The 16913-nt window shown below is 57.9% G+C and overlaps 1 protein-coding gene across 1 annotated transcript; it reads right to left on the reverse strand.

Annotated features, from left to right (window-relative positions):
* Nucleotides 1–437: 437 nt before the first annotated feature.
* Nucleotides 438–2308, reverse strand: JUND (JunD proto-oncogene, AP-1 transcription factor subunit). The gene has a single exon (XM_036449870.2). It carries the CDS (start codon nt 2145–2147, stop codon nt 1107–1109), a length of 1041 nt encoding a protein of 346 aa, XP_036305763.1. The 5' UTR covers nt 2148–2308; the 3' UTR covers nt 438–1106.
* Nucleotides 2309–16913: the final 14605 nt, after the last annotated feature.

Consider the following 16913-nt stretch of genomic DNA (forward strand, 5'->3'; position numbering starts at 1 on the left):
CCCTCACCAATAATAAACAAACGGAGCAGACTGTAAGCCAAACAATGCTCTGTAAACAAACTCAATCTTCACCATTTTATGGAGGTATGCGATCGTTCTGTCCGTTTCACAAACAGGGAAACACAGGCCCAGAAAGTCCAAGTTCCTGCCTCTTTCTTCCTACCTCAGGCGGGGGCTGTCCCCTTCCCAACCCGAGCGCTCGCTGGTTCCAATCACTGGAGTCTCCAGCGACGCCCCCGCCCAGCTCGGACAGCAGCCGGCCCGGCGCCCAGCGCGCCTAGATGGCGCTCGCCCCGCGCCAGCGCTGCGGCCCCTCCCGACGCCGGCTCCCCCTCCGGCCGGGCAGGAGGAGGGAGCGCGGGGGAGGGGAGCAGGCCCGGCCCAGCACAGCCAGTCAGGCCCCGGCGGGGGAAGGAGGAGGCAGAGAGCCGAGCTGGCATAAGGAGACTTTACTGAAAACAGAAAACCGGCGAACCAAATATTACAAACAGGAATGTAGACTCGTAGCAAAACAAAACTGAAAAGGGGAAAAGAAAAAAGCAAAAAGGGCGGGGAGGGAAGGTGGGAGGGTGTCGGAAGAACGGAGGGGGCGGGGGCAGAAAGCAAGGAAAGGAAGGAGGAGTTTTCTTCCTATTTCTTAAAAAAAAAAAAAAAAAAACCAACACAAAAAAACACACACGCACACAACCAACGTTTGTTCCCGAGAAGAAACATAAATAGGGCAGAATCGAACACTGTTCTCTCTTCCAAATGCAAAAAAAAAAAAAGTAAAAGAAAAGGCAACGCAGGGCTTCAGGCTGCGCCCCCTCGGAGCCCTCCTCGGCGGCGGCGCGCACAAAGGGGCGGCCGGGCGCGCGGGTTTGTGCAACGCGGGGTGCCACGCGCGGGGGGCAGAGGCGGCGTGAGGGAGGGAGGGGCGGGGGTCATGCGCCGGCCCCCGGCGGCAGGGGTTCCAGCTTGTCGACGGCGAGGCGCCCTCTCCACGTCCTGGCACCATCCGGGCGCCCCCGGGGCCACGCCCTCTCCGAGTCCGGGGGCCCCCACGCCCCCTCCCACGCGAGCCCGCCTCTCGCGGAGGGGGGCCGCGCATGCGCCCCGCGCCGGGCTCAGTACGCGGACACCTGGTGCTGCGGCAGCAGCTGGCAGCCGCTGTTGACGTGGCTGAGGACCTTCTGCTTGAGTTGCGCCACCTGCTCGCGCAGGAGGCTCGCGGTGGACGCCAGCTCCGTGTTCTGGCTCTTGAGCGTCTTCACCTTCTCCTCGAGGCGCGAGATGCGCTCCAGCTTGCGCTTCCGGCACTTGGAGGCGGCGATGCGGTTGCGTAGCCGCTTGCGCTCCGCTTTGATGCGCTCTTGAGTGTCCATGTCGATGGGCGACAGCGGCGGGCTCTCGCCGAAGCTCGGCACGTCGGGCACGGTCTGCGGCTCATCCTTGAGCGCGGCGAGGCGCGGCGGCCCCAGCGCGCCCGGGGGCGGCGGCGGGAAGGGCACGGGCTCGGCGGCGAAGGCGACCGCCGCGGCGCCCCCCGCGCCCCCGGTGCTGCCCGCGTAGCTGCTCAGGTTCGCGTAGACCGGGGCCTCGGGCGTGGCCGCCGCCGCGGCCAGCTCGCCGGGAGGCGCCGCGCTCGGGGCCGTGCCCGAGGGTCCCCCGGCCGCCGCCGCGGCGGAGGCTGCGCCCGCACCCAGCTGGTTCTGCTTATGTAAGTCCTCCAGGGCCTTGACGAAGCCCTCGGCGAATTCCTGCTCCTCGCTGGCCGCCACCTTGGGGTAGAGGAATTGCGTGCTCGTCGGCGTGGTGGTGACCAGCCCGTTGGACTGGATGATGAGGCGTTCGAGTTCCGGCGAGGCGAGCTTGAGCAGCCCCAGGTCCGGCGAGGCGAGCAGGACGTCGGGGGTCGCCGCGCCAGGGGCGCCGTCGGTGCGCAGGGGGGCCGGGGGCGGCGCGGCCGCGGGCTTGAGCACCGCTGCCACCTGCTCGCTCAGGCCCAGCGTCAGCGCATCCTTCTTCATCATACTGCTGGCCGCTGCCGTCGGGGGCGCCCCGGGAAACAGGCGACCCGAGGACGCGAAGCTGCCGCCGCCGCCACTGCCACTGACGCCGCCGCCCAGGCCGCTTAGCGCCTCATCGCCGTAGAAGGGTGTTTCCATCCTCCGCCTCCCCCGCCGCGCCGGTCCGGGGGGGAGGGGAGTGGCCGCGGCCTCCCGAGAGGCTCGGCCCCCCCCCTGTGCGCTTGGCCCTGAGCCCGCCCAGGCTGCGGCCGCTGCGCCCGGCCCTCCGTTGGCGGCGGCTCCTGCGCCGCGCAACCCGCGCGCCTTCTTATAGCCTCGGCCCAGCGCGATGAGCTCATTGCCCCCGCTCGCCATTGGGCGCGGATGACGTATATCATTTACATAGAGGGGCGGGGCCAGGCAGTCGACGCTCCCCCGGCTGCCGTTGCCCGGGTGACGCGCGGTAAACGGCACAACAGCGCGCTGCCTTGTGGGTTGACGTCATGGGGGTGGGCCGCGCGTCTGGGCCGGGTCACCCCGCCCCGGGATCTCTGTGTACAGCGAAGGCCCCCGGCGCCGCCTCCCGCCAAGGCACGTCCGGGGTGGCGTGATAGGCTCGGCCACCCGGCGCCCGGCTGCTCCAAAGCCCCGCCCCGCGTCTGCGCGAGGGGCCAGTTCGGTGGGGGCGGTGCTGGTCCCGGGGAACAGGGGTGGGGGATATGAGGTCCCAGATGGATAAATAAATCCCTGGCGCTTCCCGATCCACTGCGCAGACGGCGGTTCCCTCACGCATCTCGGCCAGGCTTTGTGCGCTCTGGAGCCTGAAGGGATGGGGGAGCGGTGGCCAGTGACTCGCCGGAGATGTGAGCCAAGTCTGCCTTCACACCCTCACTCCAATGCCCGGTGGTGTGTGTGCCTTTAGAAAGACAGAGGAGGGGAAAGGAGGGCTGCCAAAAATTGTTGGACGCGCTTTGATCTTAATATCTTTCACTGGGAGCCCTCTAACGCACGGGGTCCAAATTCATGACATGCGAATCCAGCTCAGCGAGTGACCAGCCCGTAGAACCCGGGCGCCCATGCCCCGGGGCAGCCGCATACATTTTAACTCCTTGTCTGCCAAGGCCTGCTGTGGCTCCTCCGGTTAGGGTGCCCTACAGTTTTTCCTCCCCACCCCTCCCCCCGTTTCTCCCTTTAGCCCTGCTTGGGCTGTTATCCCAGCTGGTAATTATTACCTGCTTATTACCATTATCATCCTAAAGGCTGGCTGGGGATGGGATATGAGGGAGAAGGGAGGGGGGAGGGAACAACTCCCCAACACTCCCCAGGATCCTTGGGATAGCTGAGTCTGACAGACAGCCCTTGCATACAACCTTTCCTTGGCTCCTGCCCCACTCAGGAGGAAACCCACTTCTCAGCCAGCTGGTGGAGGCTCTGAGTCCACACCCATTCTTTCTCCTCTGACCTTTCACCCTTACCCTCTCTGAAACCTGGCTTCCCAGATCATTACTGGCCCAGGAGCTCTGTACCTGCTATGCCCTCTGGTGATTCCTTGGCCCAGTGCAAAAGTATGTCCTCAGAGAGACCCTTCCTACTCACCTGGTTCTCATTTCCTTGGAATTATCCAGATGGAATGGGTCATAAGGCTCAAGAAGATAAGATCCTTGTCTATCCTGGGCCTGGTGGTTCCCCAGCTCCCTGCACAGGGCCTGCTTAGCATACAGTGGGTGCAGAATGTTGAAGGAGAACACTACCTGGTTGGGTGTGCTGTGGCAGTCTCTGGCCTTGGTTGTGTGACTGGCCTGTGGGCAAGAGCAGCACCCCCTCCTCACCACCACTCCCTCCTCCCCCTCCAACTCCCTTTCTCACCTGGCCCTGCCCTTAATGGCTTTGGAGCAGAAAGGCTAAGGGTGGGACTGTGATTATGAGCAAGAAGCCTGGACTGGCCTGGCAGGCAGAGGGCCAGGCATGTGGAGGTGTGTCTGTGTACACACTTGTCTACCTGTGCTTGTGTGTGTGTGTTCATGTGTGGAGCAGGGTACCTTGTGTATATGCGTGTCTGTTTCTAGGTGCCTAAGTTTCTGTGCCCTCTTGACCTGTCCTCTTGGGTCCCAGCCTGGGCATGAAGGGACCCCAGTTGGAAAGGATTACAGGCCAAACCTGTAGCCAGCCCTGTCCTGGGACCCCTCTCCGGGGCAAGACTGGAAGAGAGGGGACCATGCTTCTCTCCAAGGCAGGAGAGTGATTGGGTGGCCTAGGGAGGCTCCACCCGGACGGTGGGTCCTGAACATTTTATTTATTTATTTATTTTAACCTTAACAAGTTCTAAAAGATGAAATAGAGAAGGGGCCGGAGACCGGGATGCAGGACACAGGCTTTATTGAAAAGAAGAGTACCACTGCCGGCTGCTTCCAGAGGGAGAGGGAGGGCTGGAGTACAGCACTTTTTAAGGGAGGGGCGGGGCTTAGGGCACAGCACACGCTGATTGGTGGTTTCATGGAGGGCCTATGATTAGGCACCTAGGGGCTTGGGGTGTTTGGTAGGTGCTGATTGGTGGTTCAGTGCTCAGGAATGTCTGACTGCTGGAGGGAGGGAGGATCTATCAGGTAAGTGAATGAACTGTAGGCAGAGCCCGCCTGAGCTGAAATACTAACCAGCAGACAGGCCTTCAGAAATGGAGGCATAGGGAGGCCAAGGCAGGTTATCTCTTTGCTTCATGAAAATGGAGCAAATAATCCTGCCTATTTCATGGTGTGTTGGGATTTTTACTGGATTTGCAGAAATAGTGTAGGCTCAACAAATGTTCTCTCTGTTTGTTTTATTGTTTTTTTTTTTATTATTATGCAGCTAAATTTAACGACTGTTTTTGGTCTGGAGTTTCCTTAACCTGGAATGCCCTTCCTAAGCCTCCAGGCAAACTCCTACATATCCTTCAAAACCCACTTCCAGTATTCCTTCCTCCAAGAAGCCTTCTTTAACCAAGCCATGCCCCTGGGGACTTCCCTAGACCCCTTCCATCTCTGAACTCTGTCCACCATTTGTGTCTGGCTCTACATACCCCAAATGGGAGGGGAGGACCTTGACTTCTAAGTGTAGTGGCAGACTCTGCCAGCCCCACTCTCTAAGGCCTGACCCCTCACCCCCAGACTTCTCAGCAGTGCACTTTCCATTCCTTCTGACCCAATGCCCTCCCCTACCATTTCCTTCCACCCCAGCCCTGCCCTTCCATTTGGGCCAGCCCTGACCCCACAGGGCTGGGAAGAGGGGCTGTGTCCAGATCTGTGCCCGAGACTGGGGATTTCTTGAGCAGATCAAGGAGGCCCTAAGTCCATCAACCAACCCTTTGCAATGAAGTAGGTTTAACTACCATTCCTTCTATAAGGTTCTCCCTCCTCCCAACTGGTGGGTGGAGTTATGACATTACTGGCATCTGTCACAGAGACATCTCCAAGACATTGAGCCATCAATCAGCGCGTGCCAAAGTGTCCTGGAGCCCACCCCTTCCTGTTCTGCCCTGGGTCCAACCCTCTCCTGATCCTCCCCTTAAAAAGACCCCCAGACCAGCCATGTGCTGCTGATCCTCCATGTCCAGGTGGCAGCCCGGCTGGGTCCACCCCCCTCCCAACTCCTTCAATTCTGATTTCTCTACCTCCGTAATGAGTCCCGTTCATCACTGGGGAATAAGCTTTACTTTAAAACTCCTTGGTGGTCAGTTTCCTGCGCCTCAAACCTTACACCTTCCTTCACTCACTCCATGTACAGACAGTGACTGAGCACTTACTGTGAGCCCAGTGATGGGACACACATGAGTGACACAAACAACGCCACCTGCCCAGCATAAGCTCCGAAGGAAGAAGGTGACAAACAGCTTCCCAGAGGATAAAGGGTGCTTCTTCCATGGAGGGTAAAGGAGGATGTTTTTAGAGTTGAGTGATCTGGGAGAGGAATCACAGGAAGTGATGCCAAATGAAGGAGCAAGTCAGGAGATAATCAAGGGCAGAGTGTCCCAGTGGGAACAGCAAGTGCAAAGGGCAGAAGCCAGTTGGCCACATTGATGGAGGGCAGAGAAAGGTGGAGCCAGAGAGACAGGGAGAGAAGGAAAGTGAGGTGGCAGAGTCCCCAGCAAAACGGGGTGTGTGTGTGTGTGTGTGTGTGTGTGTGTGTGTGTGCCCTAACTGGTTTGGCTCAGTGGATAGAGCATCGGCCTGCCTGCGGAGTGAGGGGGCCCCAGGTTCCATTCCAGTCAAGGGCATGTACCTTGGTTTCGGGCACATCCCCAATGGGGGGCGTGCAGAAGACAGCTGATCAATGTTTCTAACTCTCTATCCCTCTCCCTCCCTCTCTGTGAAAAATTAATAAAATATATACATATTAAAACTGGGGTGGGTGATATTTGTTCCAGACTGTATTCTCAGCTTCAAGAATCTGGGGACATTATCCCACTTCCTAGAGGAGTGTCCAGAGGGGGTCCACGACCTTACCAGAACTCAGCTGGTCCCCCCCCCCCCATTCCCTACAGGGTCTTAATCTGAGCCCACCCACCCCATCACCCCGGCTCTGGCCTCTTCCTGCAACTCGGTTTAATGTTTGGTTTTCATTTGAAGACCCAGAAACCTAAAATCTATTGAATAAAACGAAAAAAAAGGAGTTAAGCAGGAAGCTGAAAGGGGTGAGGTGGAGGGTCGATCTGGGGTGAGGCTAGCGGGGGATGGTCCCCCGGTGCTCAGGGCCCCGCAGGTCCGGGTGGGGCTAGTAGGGGCAGTCCCAGGAAGCTTAGCCCCCCCCCCCCTCCCCGGGGCTGGAGAGGGCGGGGATGGCGGAAACCTGGGTGGTAGGACCCTGGGGCGACCAGAAGAGAGGCGCCGGCTTGGGGTAGGGGGCGCGTCTGGCCCCGCCGCATTCCTGAGGATCGGGTTACGGGCGAAGACCGAAGCCCCTCCCTCCCTCCTGTCCCAGCCTGGAGCCCAATAGGCAGCCACCTCCCCAGGCCAGGGGCAGGTGTTTCTCTGGCCGCAGGGCGGGGACCCAGGCCCTGCCCTCCTGGCTGGCACTATATCCCTCTCTTTCACAAGGCCATTTTGCAGTTCCCACGTCCACCCTCTGCAGCAAGGATGGGCCAGATGGATATCTGGCAGAAGTGGCTGCATGACTGGTGGCCCTGCTGTACCCTCAGCCTCCTGCAGCCCAGGAGAGTCCTTCAGGCCAGTCAGTGTTTGTTGATTGACTGATCTATGGTGCAAGGGCTCCTGCAAAGAGAAAACACTTCACACCAGCCACTTCCACCCCCCAGCACAGGCTCGCCCAGTGTTATTGAATGTGTTCTTGCTGTATGCCCAGCCCAGGTGAGGCCTTTCACAGGTGGCTGTTGGGAGAATTGGGGGGGGGGGTTTTGGGAGTTGGTTAACCCATTTTCATTAGACCAGCTTCGGAGGTTGACTTGTCTCTTGTTCTCCTTTGGGCTAATCTCAAGACCCAGCATCAATCCATCCCACCACCCTCATTGAGCACCTACTGTGTGCCCGGCCTTGAATATTGGGTATCGGTTTTTGGCCTTTCTCATCACCACCTGAGCTGTTCTTCTTTTTTCTTTTTTTAATATATTTCATTGATTTTTTTTTTTTACAGAGAAAAGGGGAGGATAGAGAGTTAGAAACCTCGATGAGAGAGAAACATCGATCAGCTGTCTCCTGCACACTCCCTACTGGAGATGTGCCCACAACCAAAGTACATGCCCTTGACCGGAATCGAACCTGGAACTTTTCAGTCCGCAGGCCAGTGCTCTATCCACTGAGCCAAACCAGTCAGGGCTGAGCTGTTATTCTTATGGGAAACAGAAAACAACATAAGAAGCACATAAGCACTGTCACTATTGTGTTTTTTTTTTTAATATATTTTATTAATTTTTTTACAGAGAGAAAGGGAGAGGGATAGAGAATTAGAAACACCAATCAGCTGTCTCCTGCACACTCCCTACTGGGTATGTGCCCGAAACCAAGGTACGTGCCCTTGACCGGAATTGAACCTGGTACCCTTGAGTCCTCAGGCCAATGCTCTATCCACTGAGCCAAACCGGTCAGGGCAGCACTGTCACTATTCTTCCTTTAGTTTGACCCCCATTTCTGTTTTTACTTCAGTGAGTATATTTCAAAAGGGAACCTTCGTGTCACCAAGAATGGAAAACCAGTTTCTCTTGCCATAAGTAGAAGGAAATCCAAAAAACAATTAAATGAGAGCAAAACACAGTCATCCCCCACCAGCTCAGGGACACTCTGGGCCAGGCCTAGATCAGGAATGTCCAGACGTCCAGAGAGCAGCCAAGGCAGGGCAGCCCCAAGCCAAGCCAAAGAACACTTCGGGAGGGACCATGGGGACCCACTGGTGGTTTCTGGCCCAGGGGCCCCAGCCCACAGCTGATGCTCCGTCAGTGTGTCCAGCCTCAGCTCAGCAACAAGAGCACCTGCTATTTTTGAGGTTTGCCTGCACCAGCCAGCACCCTCCCAAGGCCCTGTGGGGTACTGGCCCATGTCAGGGGCAGAGGGAGGTAGTGGTGGCGGGCAGTGACTCCACGGGGCTGCTGACGGCAGGCTTCAGGTCGGTTCGGTTAAGTAGAAGCTCCCACTTCCTCCTCAGAACCTCGGGGCTGTCCCCACCCACGCCCCAGTGGGCCCCTGGTGAACCCTGACATCCGTCCTTCTCCCAGGAGCTGTGGGCCCCTGGTGTCCTTCCCTGGCCATCTGGGGGTTGGGGAGGGGTTGTGTGAACCAATATATTTGAACACTTAAGTTAGGGGTGTCGAACTCAATCAGAGGAGGGGCCAAAATCTAAAATCCAGCCTAAATCGCGGGCCGAATGGCTTACTGAACAGTCATAAACTGTCATTGTGATGGAAACGCAGCGGAGTGCAGTGATGACAGCGCGGTGCGGGACACATTGCAAGGCCTGGCGGGATGGATTTGGCCCTCGGGCCTTGTGTTTGACACATGTGACTTAAGTGAATGAGTGGATGGAGTGATGGATGAGTTCGTGAAGTAATGAACGGATGAGACAATTCACTATTGGCTGCATCAATGCTGCCAAGATTGTAGCATTGAGAGGGTCAGAGACGGGGATGCCAGGACACAGGCTTTATTGAAGAGAAGAGTGCCAGCTGCTTCCAGAGAGAGGAGCGGAAGACAGCGAGGGCCTGGGCTCCATGCACTTTTAAGGGGAGGATAGGGGACGGGGCTTAGGGCACTCACCACAGGCTGATTGGTGATTAGGGACCTAGGGACTTAGGAATGGGGGCTTAGGGTATTTGGCAGGTGCTGATGGGTGGTTCGGTGCTCAGGAATGTCTGGCCGCAGGTGGGGTTTAAGTCCCTCCATCAACTGGAGGAAGGGAGGACCTATCACTCTCCACACTTTTCCTTAAAACCCCACAGCAGGCCCTCAAGCAGGGACACCTGCTCCCATTTTTCGGATGGACACACGGAGGCTCTGAGCAAAGCTTGGCTCCAATCTTGGGAAGGGAGGCTGGGATACAGGCCCATCTCTCCAGGAGAATGGGAGCCCGGGAATCCGGTGTCTGGCCTGTCCGAAGCTGCAGTCGGACTCGGGCCTGCCGGCGGTGCCTCCTGGTAAAGGCCCGGCGCCCAGGAAGGGAGTAGGTTGGAAAGGGGCGCGGCGGGCAGCCCAGGGGAAGGCGCAGGAAAGAGGGAGCGGGAGGAAGGGAGCAGGCAGAGTCCCGGTCCAGCACGTAGGGGCTCTGCCCCTACCCCCTGCAAGGGAGACCCCGAAAACACTAGCTCGGCCCCACTCGGGCGCGGGGAGCGGGGCGGACAAACCCTCCGAGCCTGAGGCCGCTCTGCAAACTCCCCTCCCCTTTTCCTATAACCCCCCTCCCCCCTCCACAAACCCCCTTTCCTCCACCCACCGCCCCAGTCCACCACTGCCTCCGAGGGAGGAAGTGGTGAGGAGGGAGGAGGCCCCCGTTCTCACTTCCCCTGGCGCAGGGCGGAGCCTGAGCGCCCCCTCCCCTCGGGGAGCATGGGGGCCCCTGCACTAGGGTGGGGGTCGGAGCCGCAGGAGCCGGGTGATCGGCGGGGCCCTGGGGCCCCGTGACCTCCCTAAACCCTCCGGGCTCCCCCCGGTTCTCATCTGGAAAGTGGGGGGCAGACACTCAACCTCGAAACAGAATTGCTTGGTTACAGGACCCCGCCCGGGGCTCCAGGAGCTCCCGCGGGGCGGAGAGACCCGGCTGGACCCGGACCTGCCCCGCCTGGGAGGTTCGGGGCGGGCCTCGGAGGATCCTGCAGGAACAGGGCTGGATGGGGTGGGAGACGAGTTCCAGGCGGGAAGCTGGGCGCAGGCAAAGGCCTGGAGGCTGGACGGCGCCTCCCGCGCGGCCCCACTTTGCAGGGACTGAACTCCCTCCGCACCCCCCCTCCCGGCGAGGGGAGGCGGGGGCGGCAGCGGAAGCGTTAACCCCGCAGTCTGAACTGGGGGAGGGAGACGGAGGGGGGGCGTTAGTGTGACGTCAGGGGAGGCGGGGCCGCGCGGGAGGCTGGGGGGGTGTGGGTGGGTAGGACCCGCCTTCCAGGTTCCCCCACGCCACGCCCACAGGGAAACTGAGGCACAAACAACAAGAAGGCTGAAGCACATCTGGGACTGGGAGCCGAACCTCCGGGCCCAGCCCCTCCCCTGGCTGCCCAGGCCCAGGTGGAGACGGCCCCCCAGGTCGCGCGGCTGGACCCAGCTGGTCCCATTGTCCTATCCAGCGCGGGGACAAAACCCCCCAAACTAGCGCCCGGCGGCCCGGGCTGAACCCCGGTTAGTGCCACATCTGCGTGGGCCTCAGTTTCCTCCACCGAACTACATGCAAGGAAGAGAGCAGACATTCTCCAGCCTCTGGAAGGTCTGGGTGGGGTGGGAGGGGCGGGTGTGGAAAGGTCAGAACAGAACGGGGAGCCCAGACATCTTGGGTGGGGGACCCTGTAACGCGGGATTCGAATTCCTGGCTGGCGTGGGCTCCCCTCCTCCCTTATCCACCTCCTTTCCTTCCTCCGCCGCCGCCTGTCCCTCCCTCCCTCCATTTTCCTCCCCCCTCCCCCCGCCCCCCTCGCCAAGCTTGGCTGCTCGTCTGGGCCGCTAATTAAATGCAGGGCTGGGGGGAAGGGGACGCCGTGCGGTTAACCCCTTCCCCGCTGGTTCCTGGAAGCCTGCCCGGGTGGGGGCGGGGGGGGGGGGCACGATCGTCTGATACTGAGCCTCCTCCGCCCCGATTGAAGGTGTAGGAAAGCCTATTGGATGAATAGGTAGACCAAGGCCAAGGGGCCGGGTTAATGAGGGTTGGGGGGCCGGGAGCATAGAAATATTGGGAAAGAAAGGGGCGATGGTAGCTGATGTAAAGGGCGAAAGGCAGATATGGAGGGAGGGGGAGAGCAGGAGGGAGAGGGGAGAAAAGTTCAGTGGAGCCAGAGGGAGAAGGCCAGTGAAAGGAGGAAGGAGAGACAACTGGGAAAGACTGGAGACGGGAAACATGTTTATCATGCTTTTCCCTGGGATCCACCCTTCTTGGCTGGGACTGGACCGAACCAGTCTTCCGTGAAGATGGAGTGACTGTCTCCCAGGGCAGCACAATGGAGCTGGTGGTGACATGCACGGGTTATCAGTATGTGGTGATGGTGTGTATGGGGGCAGGGGGAGCTCATAAGCCACCCCAACTTGTCCTGGAGGCTCCCTGGCAGACACCCTGGACTGGCTTGCCCATTGCCCACTGCCTTTCTGTTCCCACTGTGGCTTGACCTGAGGGCCAACCTGCCCAGGGAGCTGTAGGCCATTCTAAGGTCCCGCTCTGCCCTTGCAGTTCGGATCAGATGGAGAGGACCCAGACACTGGCCTTCCATTGCCCAGTTCCCCCTTCACTGCACACTGGCCACTGCCATTCACAGGCTGGGTAAACCAAGGCCCACATTCTTAGGGTGGGAACAGCTGGATACATAGATAATATGTCATGTCCAGTAGTGCTAGGAGTTATGAAGACATTGCAGCGAGGGAGTGGAGGGAGTGCAGGGGATCGTCCTCCAAAGGGGAGCTGGGAGGGTGCAGCTGAAAGCCGGAGTGGCACATGCAGACTCTGAGGCGGGAATGCACAGTATGCTGGAGGCGGCCTGAGATGGGGTAAGGAGAGGGGAGAGGGGGAAGGTAAGGGTGGGAGGATCACAGGAGCACCCAGGTCATAAGCAGATGGGGTGATGGGTAGTTGGAGTCCTACTCTCCTCACCTCATTTTCCCCACCATGCCCATGGTCCGGGAGGCTCAGGGGCCATCTTCATCCTCTGAGTGCCACCCTGGCCTCCCCACACTCTGGCTTACTGCTTCCCTGTCACCCCCCAGCTCTGCCCACTGCCTGCTCTTGCACAGGCTGTTTCTTCCCCACTGCTTTAGATAGTCCCTGCCCCCTTCCAGGCAGAGCCTGGAAATTCTGCAGGGAGCTGTTTGCTCAGGAGGCAGAGGGCTGAGAGGCAGGGGGGAATGGGCATCTTGGTCCTTGAGTGCTGTCAGCAGCCTGGGTAAAAATAACTGTGCCCCTGCCCCGGCAATGACGTGCAAGTGGCTGCAATGATGGGGGATGTGCCTGGAGGAGGATCTGGTAGGATCCACGTTGCCATGGCGATGCTGACTCAGGCAGAGGCAGGTAGCGGCATCTGGTACCCAACTGGTCTGTCCCTGTGTTCACAGCACCCTGCCAGGCCCCTATTCTGCAGGGTCCACTCTGGGAGTGACTTCTGAGACGAGAAGGATGGCAAGACCCTGGGGTTGCTAGGTCAGTTCCTGCATCAACCCATCCAGCACCTGCTGCATCTCTTTCTGCCTCTCAACTCAGAGTACAGTCCAAACCCTTCCCCATACATCCCAGAACCGACAGCGGCCGGCCATCCCACCTCTCTCCCCCCCAGTCATTTGTTCTCCAGGCACAAAAGCCTCTGCTTTTCCTGCAGCACATCAGCCCACCCCCACCTCAGGGCCTTTGCACATACTGGTCTGCCTGGAAGACCCTGAGGGTCTTCACCTGGCATTTATCTTGTTTGATTCTTGGCTTCCTTATTATCTGTTTCCACCCTCATCTCCAGAGTATGGACTATGGTTGTTCTGGAGGCCGTCTGCCAGTTTCTGCCTTCATTTCCCTCACCGGGAAATGGGCACACAGGCACGGTGGTCACAGCATGACCTCATGGAGAAGGTGCAGATTAAGCACTTACAACGGTGCCCAGCAGAGAGTAAACAATAAGCACTTAGAAAGAGTCCATGTTCCATGAGCTGCTAACGGTCCATCCACACAGAATCTTCAGCCACAAGGAGTGACACGCTACAATGTGGATGAACCTCCAAGATGCTGCTGAGAGAAACCAGACACAAAGGCCACGTGTATGACTTCATTTATGTGAAATGTCCAGAACAACCAAATCTACAGACACAGGAAGCAGATTCGTGGTTTAAGGGCTGATGGAGGTGGGGATAGACATGGTTTCTCTTTAGGATGAAAATGTTCTGGAACTACGCCAAAACCGGTGTGGCTGTGGTAGAGTGTCGGTCTGCGGACGGTAAGGTCCCAGGTTCAATTCGGTTAAGGGCATGTACATTGGTTGCGGGCACAACCCCAGTAGGGAGTGTGCAAAAGGCAGCTGATTGATGTTTCTCATCGACGTTTCTAGCTCTCTATCTCTCTCCCTTCCTCCTCTCTGAAAAATATCAATAAAATATGTTTTTTTAAAAATGTTCTGGAACTAGATAGAGGTGGTTGCACAATACTGGGAAGGGTACCAAATGCCACCAAACTATTTTAAAAGGGTTAATTTGATGTTAGTGAATGTTACCCACTTAGGAATAATAAAAAGGACATTGGGTGAAAACAGGAAACCTGGCACTTGCCAATGTGGCTGTTGGTTGGGTGTTGTCCTGTGCACCAAAAGTTGCCAGTTTGATTCCTGGTCAGAGCGCATCCCGAGGTTGCCAGCTTGATCCCTGATGGGGGCGTGCAGGAGGTAACCACTTATTTCCCTCCCTCCCTCTCCCATCTTCTCTGTTAGGACAGAGCGTGACAGGAGGCTGAATGGCTGGCATGACGTCAAGGACGTCTGGGTGAAGAGGACAGCCTGCCCCCCAGGGGAGAGGGAGGGAGAAGGACCTACAATCTCTGTGGGGTCTCTCAGCAAGTAAGGGAGGCTCTGGGGTTCAGTCCAGCTGAGGGCTCTTTTGGGGAGCCTTTCTGCAGACTTGTGGACACAAACAACAAGAATAATTTTCTCGCCCTGGCTTGTTTGGCTCAATGGATAGAGCGGGGGCCTGCGGACGGAAGGGGCCCGAGGCTGGGTTCATTTTTGGTCAGAGGTACATGCTTGGGTTGTGGGCTCAATCCCCAATAGGGGGCATGCAGAAGGCAGCCAATCAATGATTCTCTCTCATTGATGTTTCTAGCTCTCTCTCCCTCTCCCTTCCTCTCTGAAATCAATGAAAAAATATATATTTTTTAAAAACCAACTTTCTCATTTTTAAGGAAAACAGTAAGATATCCCTGGATAGTGTTGCTGCACCCAGGCACCCCCCTCCAAGAATAGACTTCTAGGGTTTTCAGAAAAGGTTGCTTTTCCAGAATGTCCCTGGGGAAACTGCATCCTGGTCTCCATGGTGACAATGGAGGGAGGCCACTGCTCCACGTCCACATGCATTTAGAGACAACCTCCAACCCTGGCCAGCAGGGACACTCAATGTGCTGGCGGGTCACAACATGGAGGGACAGGACCCGGGGTGCTCACAGGAATGGTTTTCAAAGGAACAGAGAAGGGAGTGAGGCAGGGGGAGGCTCATGCGGACCCGCAGAGTATTTTTAGGCACTGAATGTAGCCCTGAAATATTTCCACGGCCACTCCCGAGCCTGAGCCGGGTGACTATTTCAGTGCCTGGTTCCAGTGGAGGCGGGGCAAGGATGAGTCACCTCTGGGTGACTGGGCCTAGACCCGAAGGGGCCTGCAAGGTGACTGCTCACCAGCCCAGGCCAGGCATCTGGTGCCAGCGGCTGGGGCATAGAGGACAGTGGCCTGGCCACTGCCCACCGGATGGCATCACTGCTCCCACCCCGACCCCTCAGACAATGGGCTGGAGATTTAGAGCTGAAGAGGGTCCTGGAAGAGGCTCAGGCACTCCACAGGTGCTCACCGAAGCACCACTGAGAGCTTCAAGCATGAATAGAGCGTTTGCTGTATACCAAGCATTCCCTCCTGTAACTGCCCAACAGCCCCGGGAGGTAGACTCAAGCCCGTTACCAGCAAGGCATGGCGGGGTTAAACCTGCAGGGCCCCTTATGGGATTGAACCCTGTCCCTCAGCTGAAACCACAGTAAGGGGAGGGAATTTTTTTTTAAAATGTTTATTTATTTTTTTTTACAGAGAGGAAGAGAGAGGGATAGAGAGTTAGAAACATCGATGAGAGAGAATCATCGATCAGCTGCTGCTTGCACACCCCCTACTGGGGATGTGCCCGCAACCAAGGTACATGCCCTTGACCGGAATTGAACCCAGGACCTTCCAGTCCGCAGGCTGACGCTCTATCCACTGAGCCAAACCGGTTTCGGCGGGGGGAGTGAATTTTTAAGCAGGAGGCTATCTTGCCTGCTCCCTGCCCCAACTGATTGGAGACTCCTGTGCTTGACACAACAGAACTGAGAGGTTAATGGACCCTCTTTGTTAAAGGACGGAACAGGGAGGAGCTGTGACCTAGGGTCTAGCACTCATCCTCTCTGTGCTGATGTACGGGAGCCCACCACCTGTTCTCTCCTCTCTTCCATGACCAGTGCCTCTTGTCCTTCCAGAGCTGGTTTGACGTGTCCCCTCATCGAGGCTCCCCCTCCACTCTATGGAAAGGTCCCTCGGGCCTGGACTTACTGTGGAACTGGCAGCTCATTTGCCTGGGTCCTCATGGCAGCCTTGCTCTTTGTTCCACCTCATGGCCTCCATGAGGGGCTTTACTGGTTTCTTAAAACCAATAAAGAAGTTCCGAGTCCGCAGAACTATCTCTTCCTGGTCTGGCTTCACCCTGGCCCTGTGTTCCAGAGCCTTCTATTGCTTCCCATTTCAGTCAGGGCCTGCACCCACTTCCTGCCCTCACTTTGCTCCCATCACCGACCTGCACAGCCTTTGCATGGGCTGTTCTCCATCTGAACTCTTCCCTAAGACAGCCGGCACCCTTGCCTCGCTCAAGCCCTTCTCACACATCACCTTCTTGCCTTCTCTGACCACCTCTACTTCCCGCTTTGCTTTCTTCTCCTCCAAAAGCACCTGGATGGGTTGTGGCCCGTTCCTGTCCTAAGCCAGCCCTCTGCCCCTGCTGTGGCAGTGCCTCTCCCATTGAGTGGACAGCAGGCCTTCTCCCCCTAAGCAGCAGCCCTTTGTCCACAGGGGATGGCAGAGGCCCTTGGAGCACATGCTGAGCCACTGGAGACAAGTACTGCCAACGCCAGGAGGTGCCTGGCACCAAGGTCCAATCGGATGGTGGGAAGGACAGCTGCCATCACACCTCCTGGAGGTGGTGGCGGTAGGTTCAGTGCAGGCTTCAAGGAGGAATGACTTGGCGGTGTGTGCAGGCAAGGGTGATACAGAAAAGCAACAGATACCTCCCAAACAGCTGTACCTACTGTATGTCCCAGAAAAGGGCTCTTGGCCCCAGGCTAAATCACACCTGGTTGAGTGAGGCTCCTGATGGCCACCAGGGGCAAACTCCAGGGGGAGGGGGTCACTGCCCCATTTGAGGATCCTGCATTGTCTGCCGAGAGGGCACAGGCACTGCTGACAGACCACCAAGACACAAAGATTGAGGCCCCTTTTGGCTTATGCCTGGGGAGAGATGACAGGACAGCTAGCCAAGCTGCCCTTTGGGAAGGTGAGGGCCGGGTGGA

Source organism: Pipistrellus kuhlii, unplaced genomic scaffold (genome assembly GCF_014108245.1).
Source record: "Pipistrellus kuhlii isolate mPipKuh1 unplaced genomic scaffold, mPipKuh1.p scaffold_m20_p_21, whole genome shotgun sequence".
NCBI lineage: Eukaryota > Metazoa > Chordata > Mammalia > Chiroptera > Vespertilionidae > Pipistrellus > Pipistrellus kuhlii.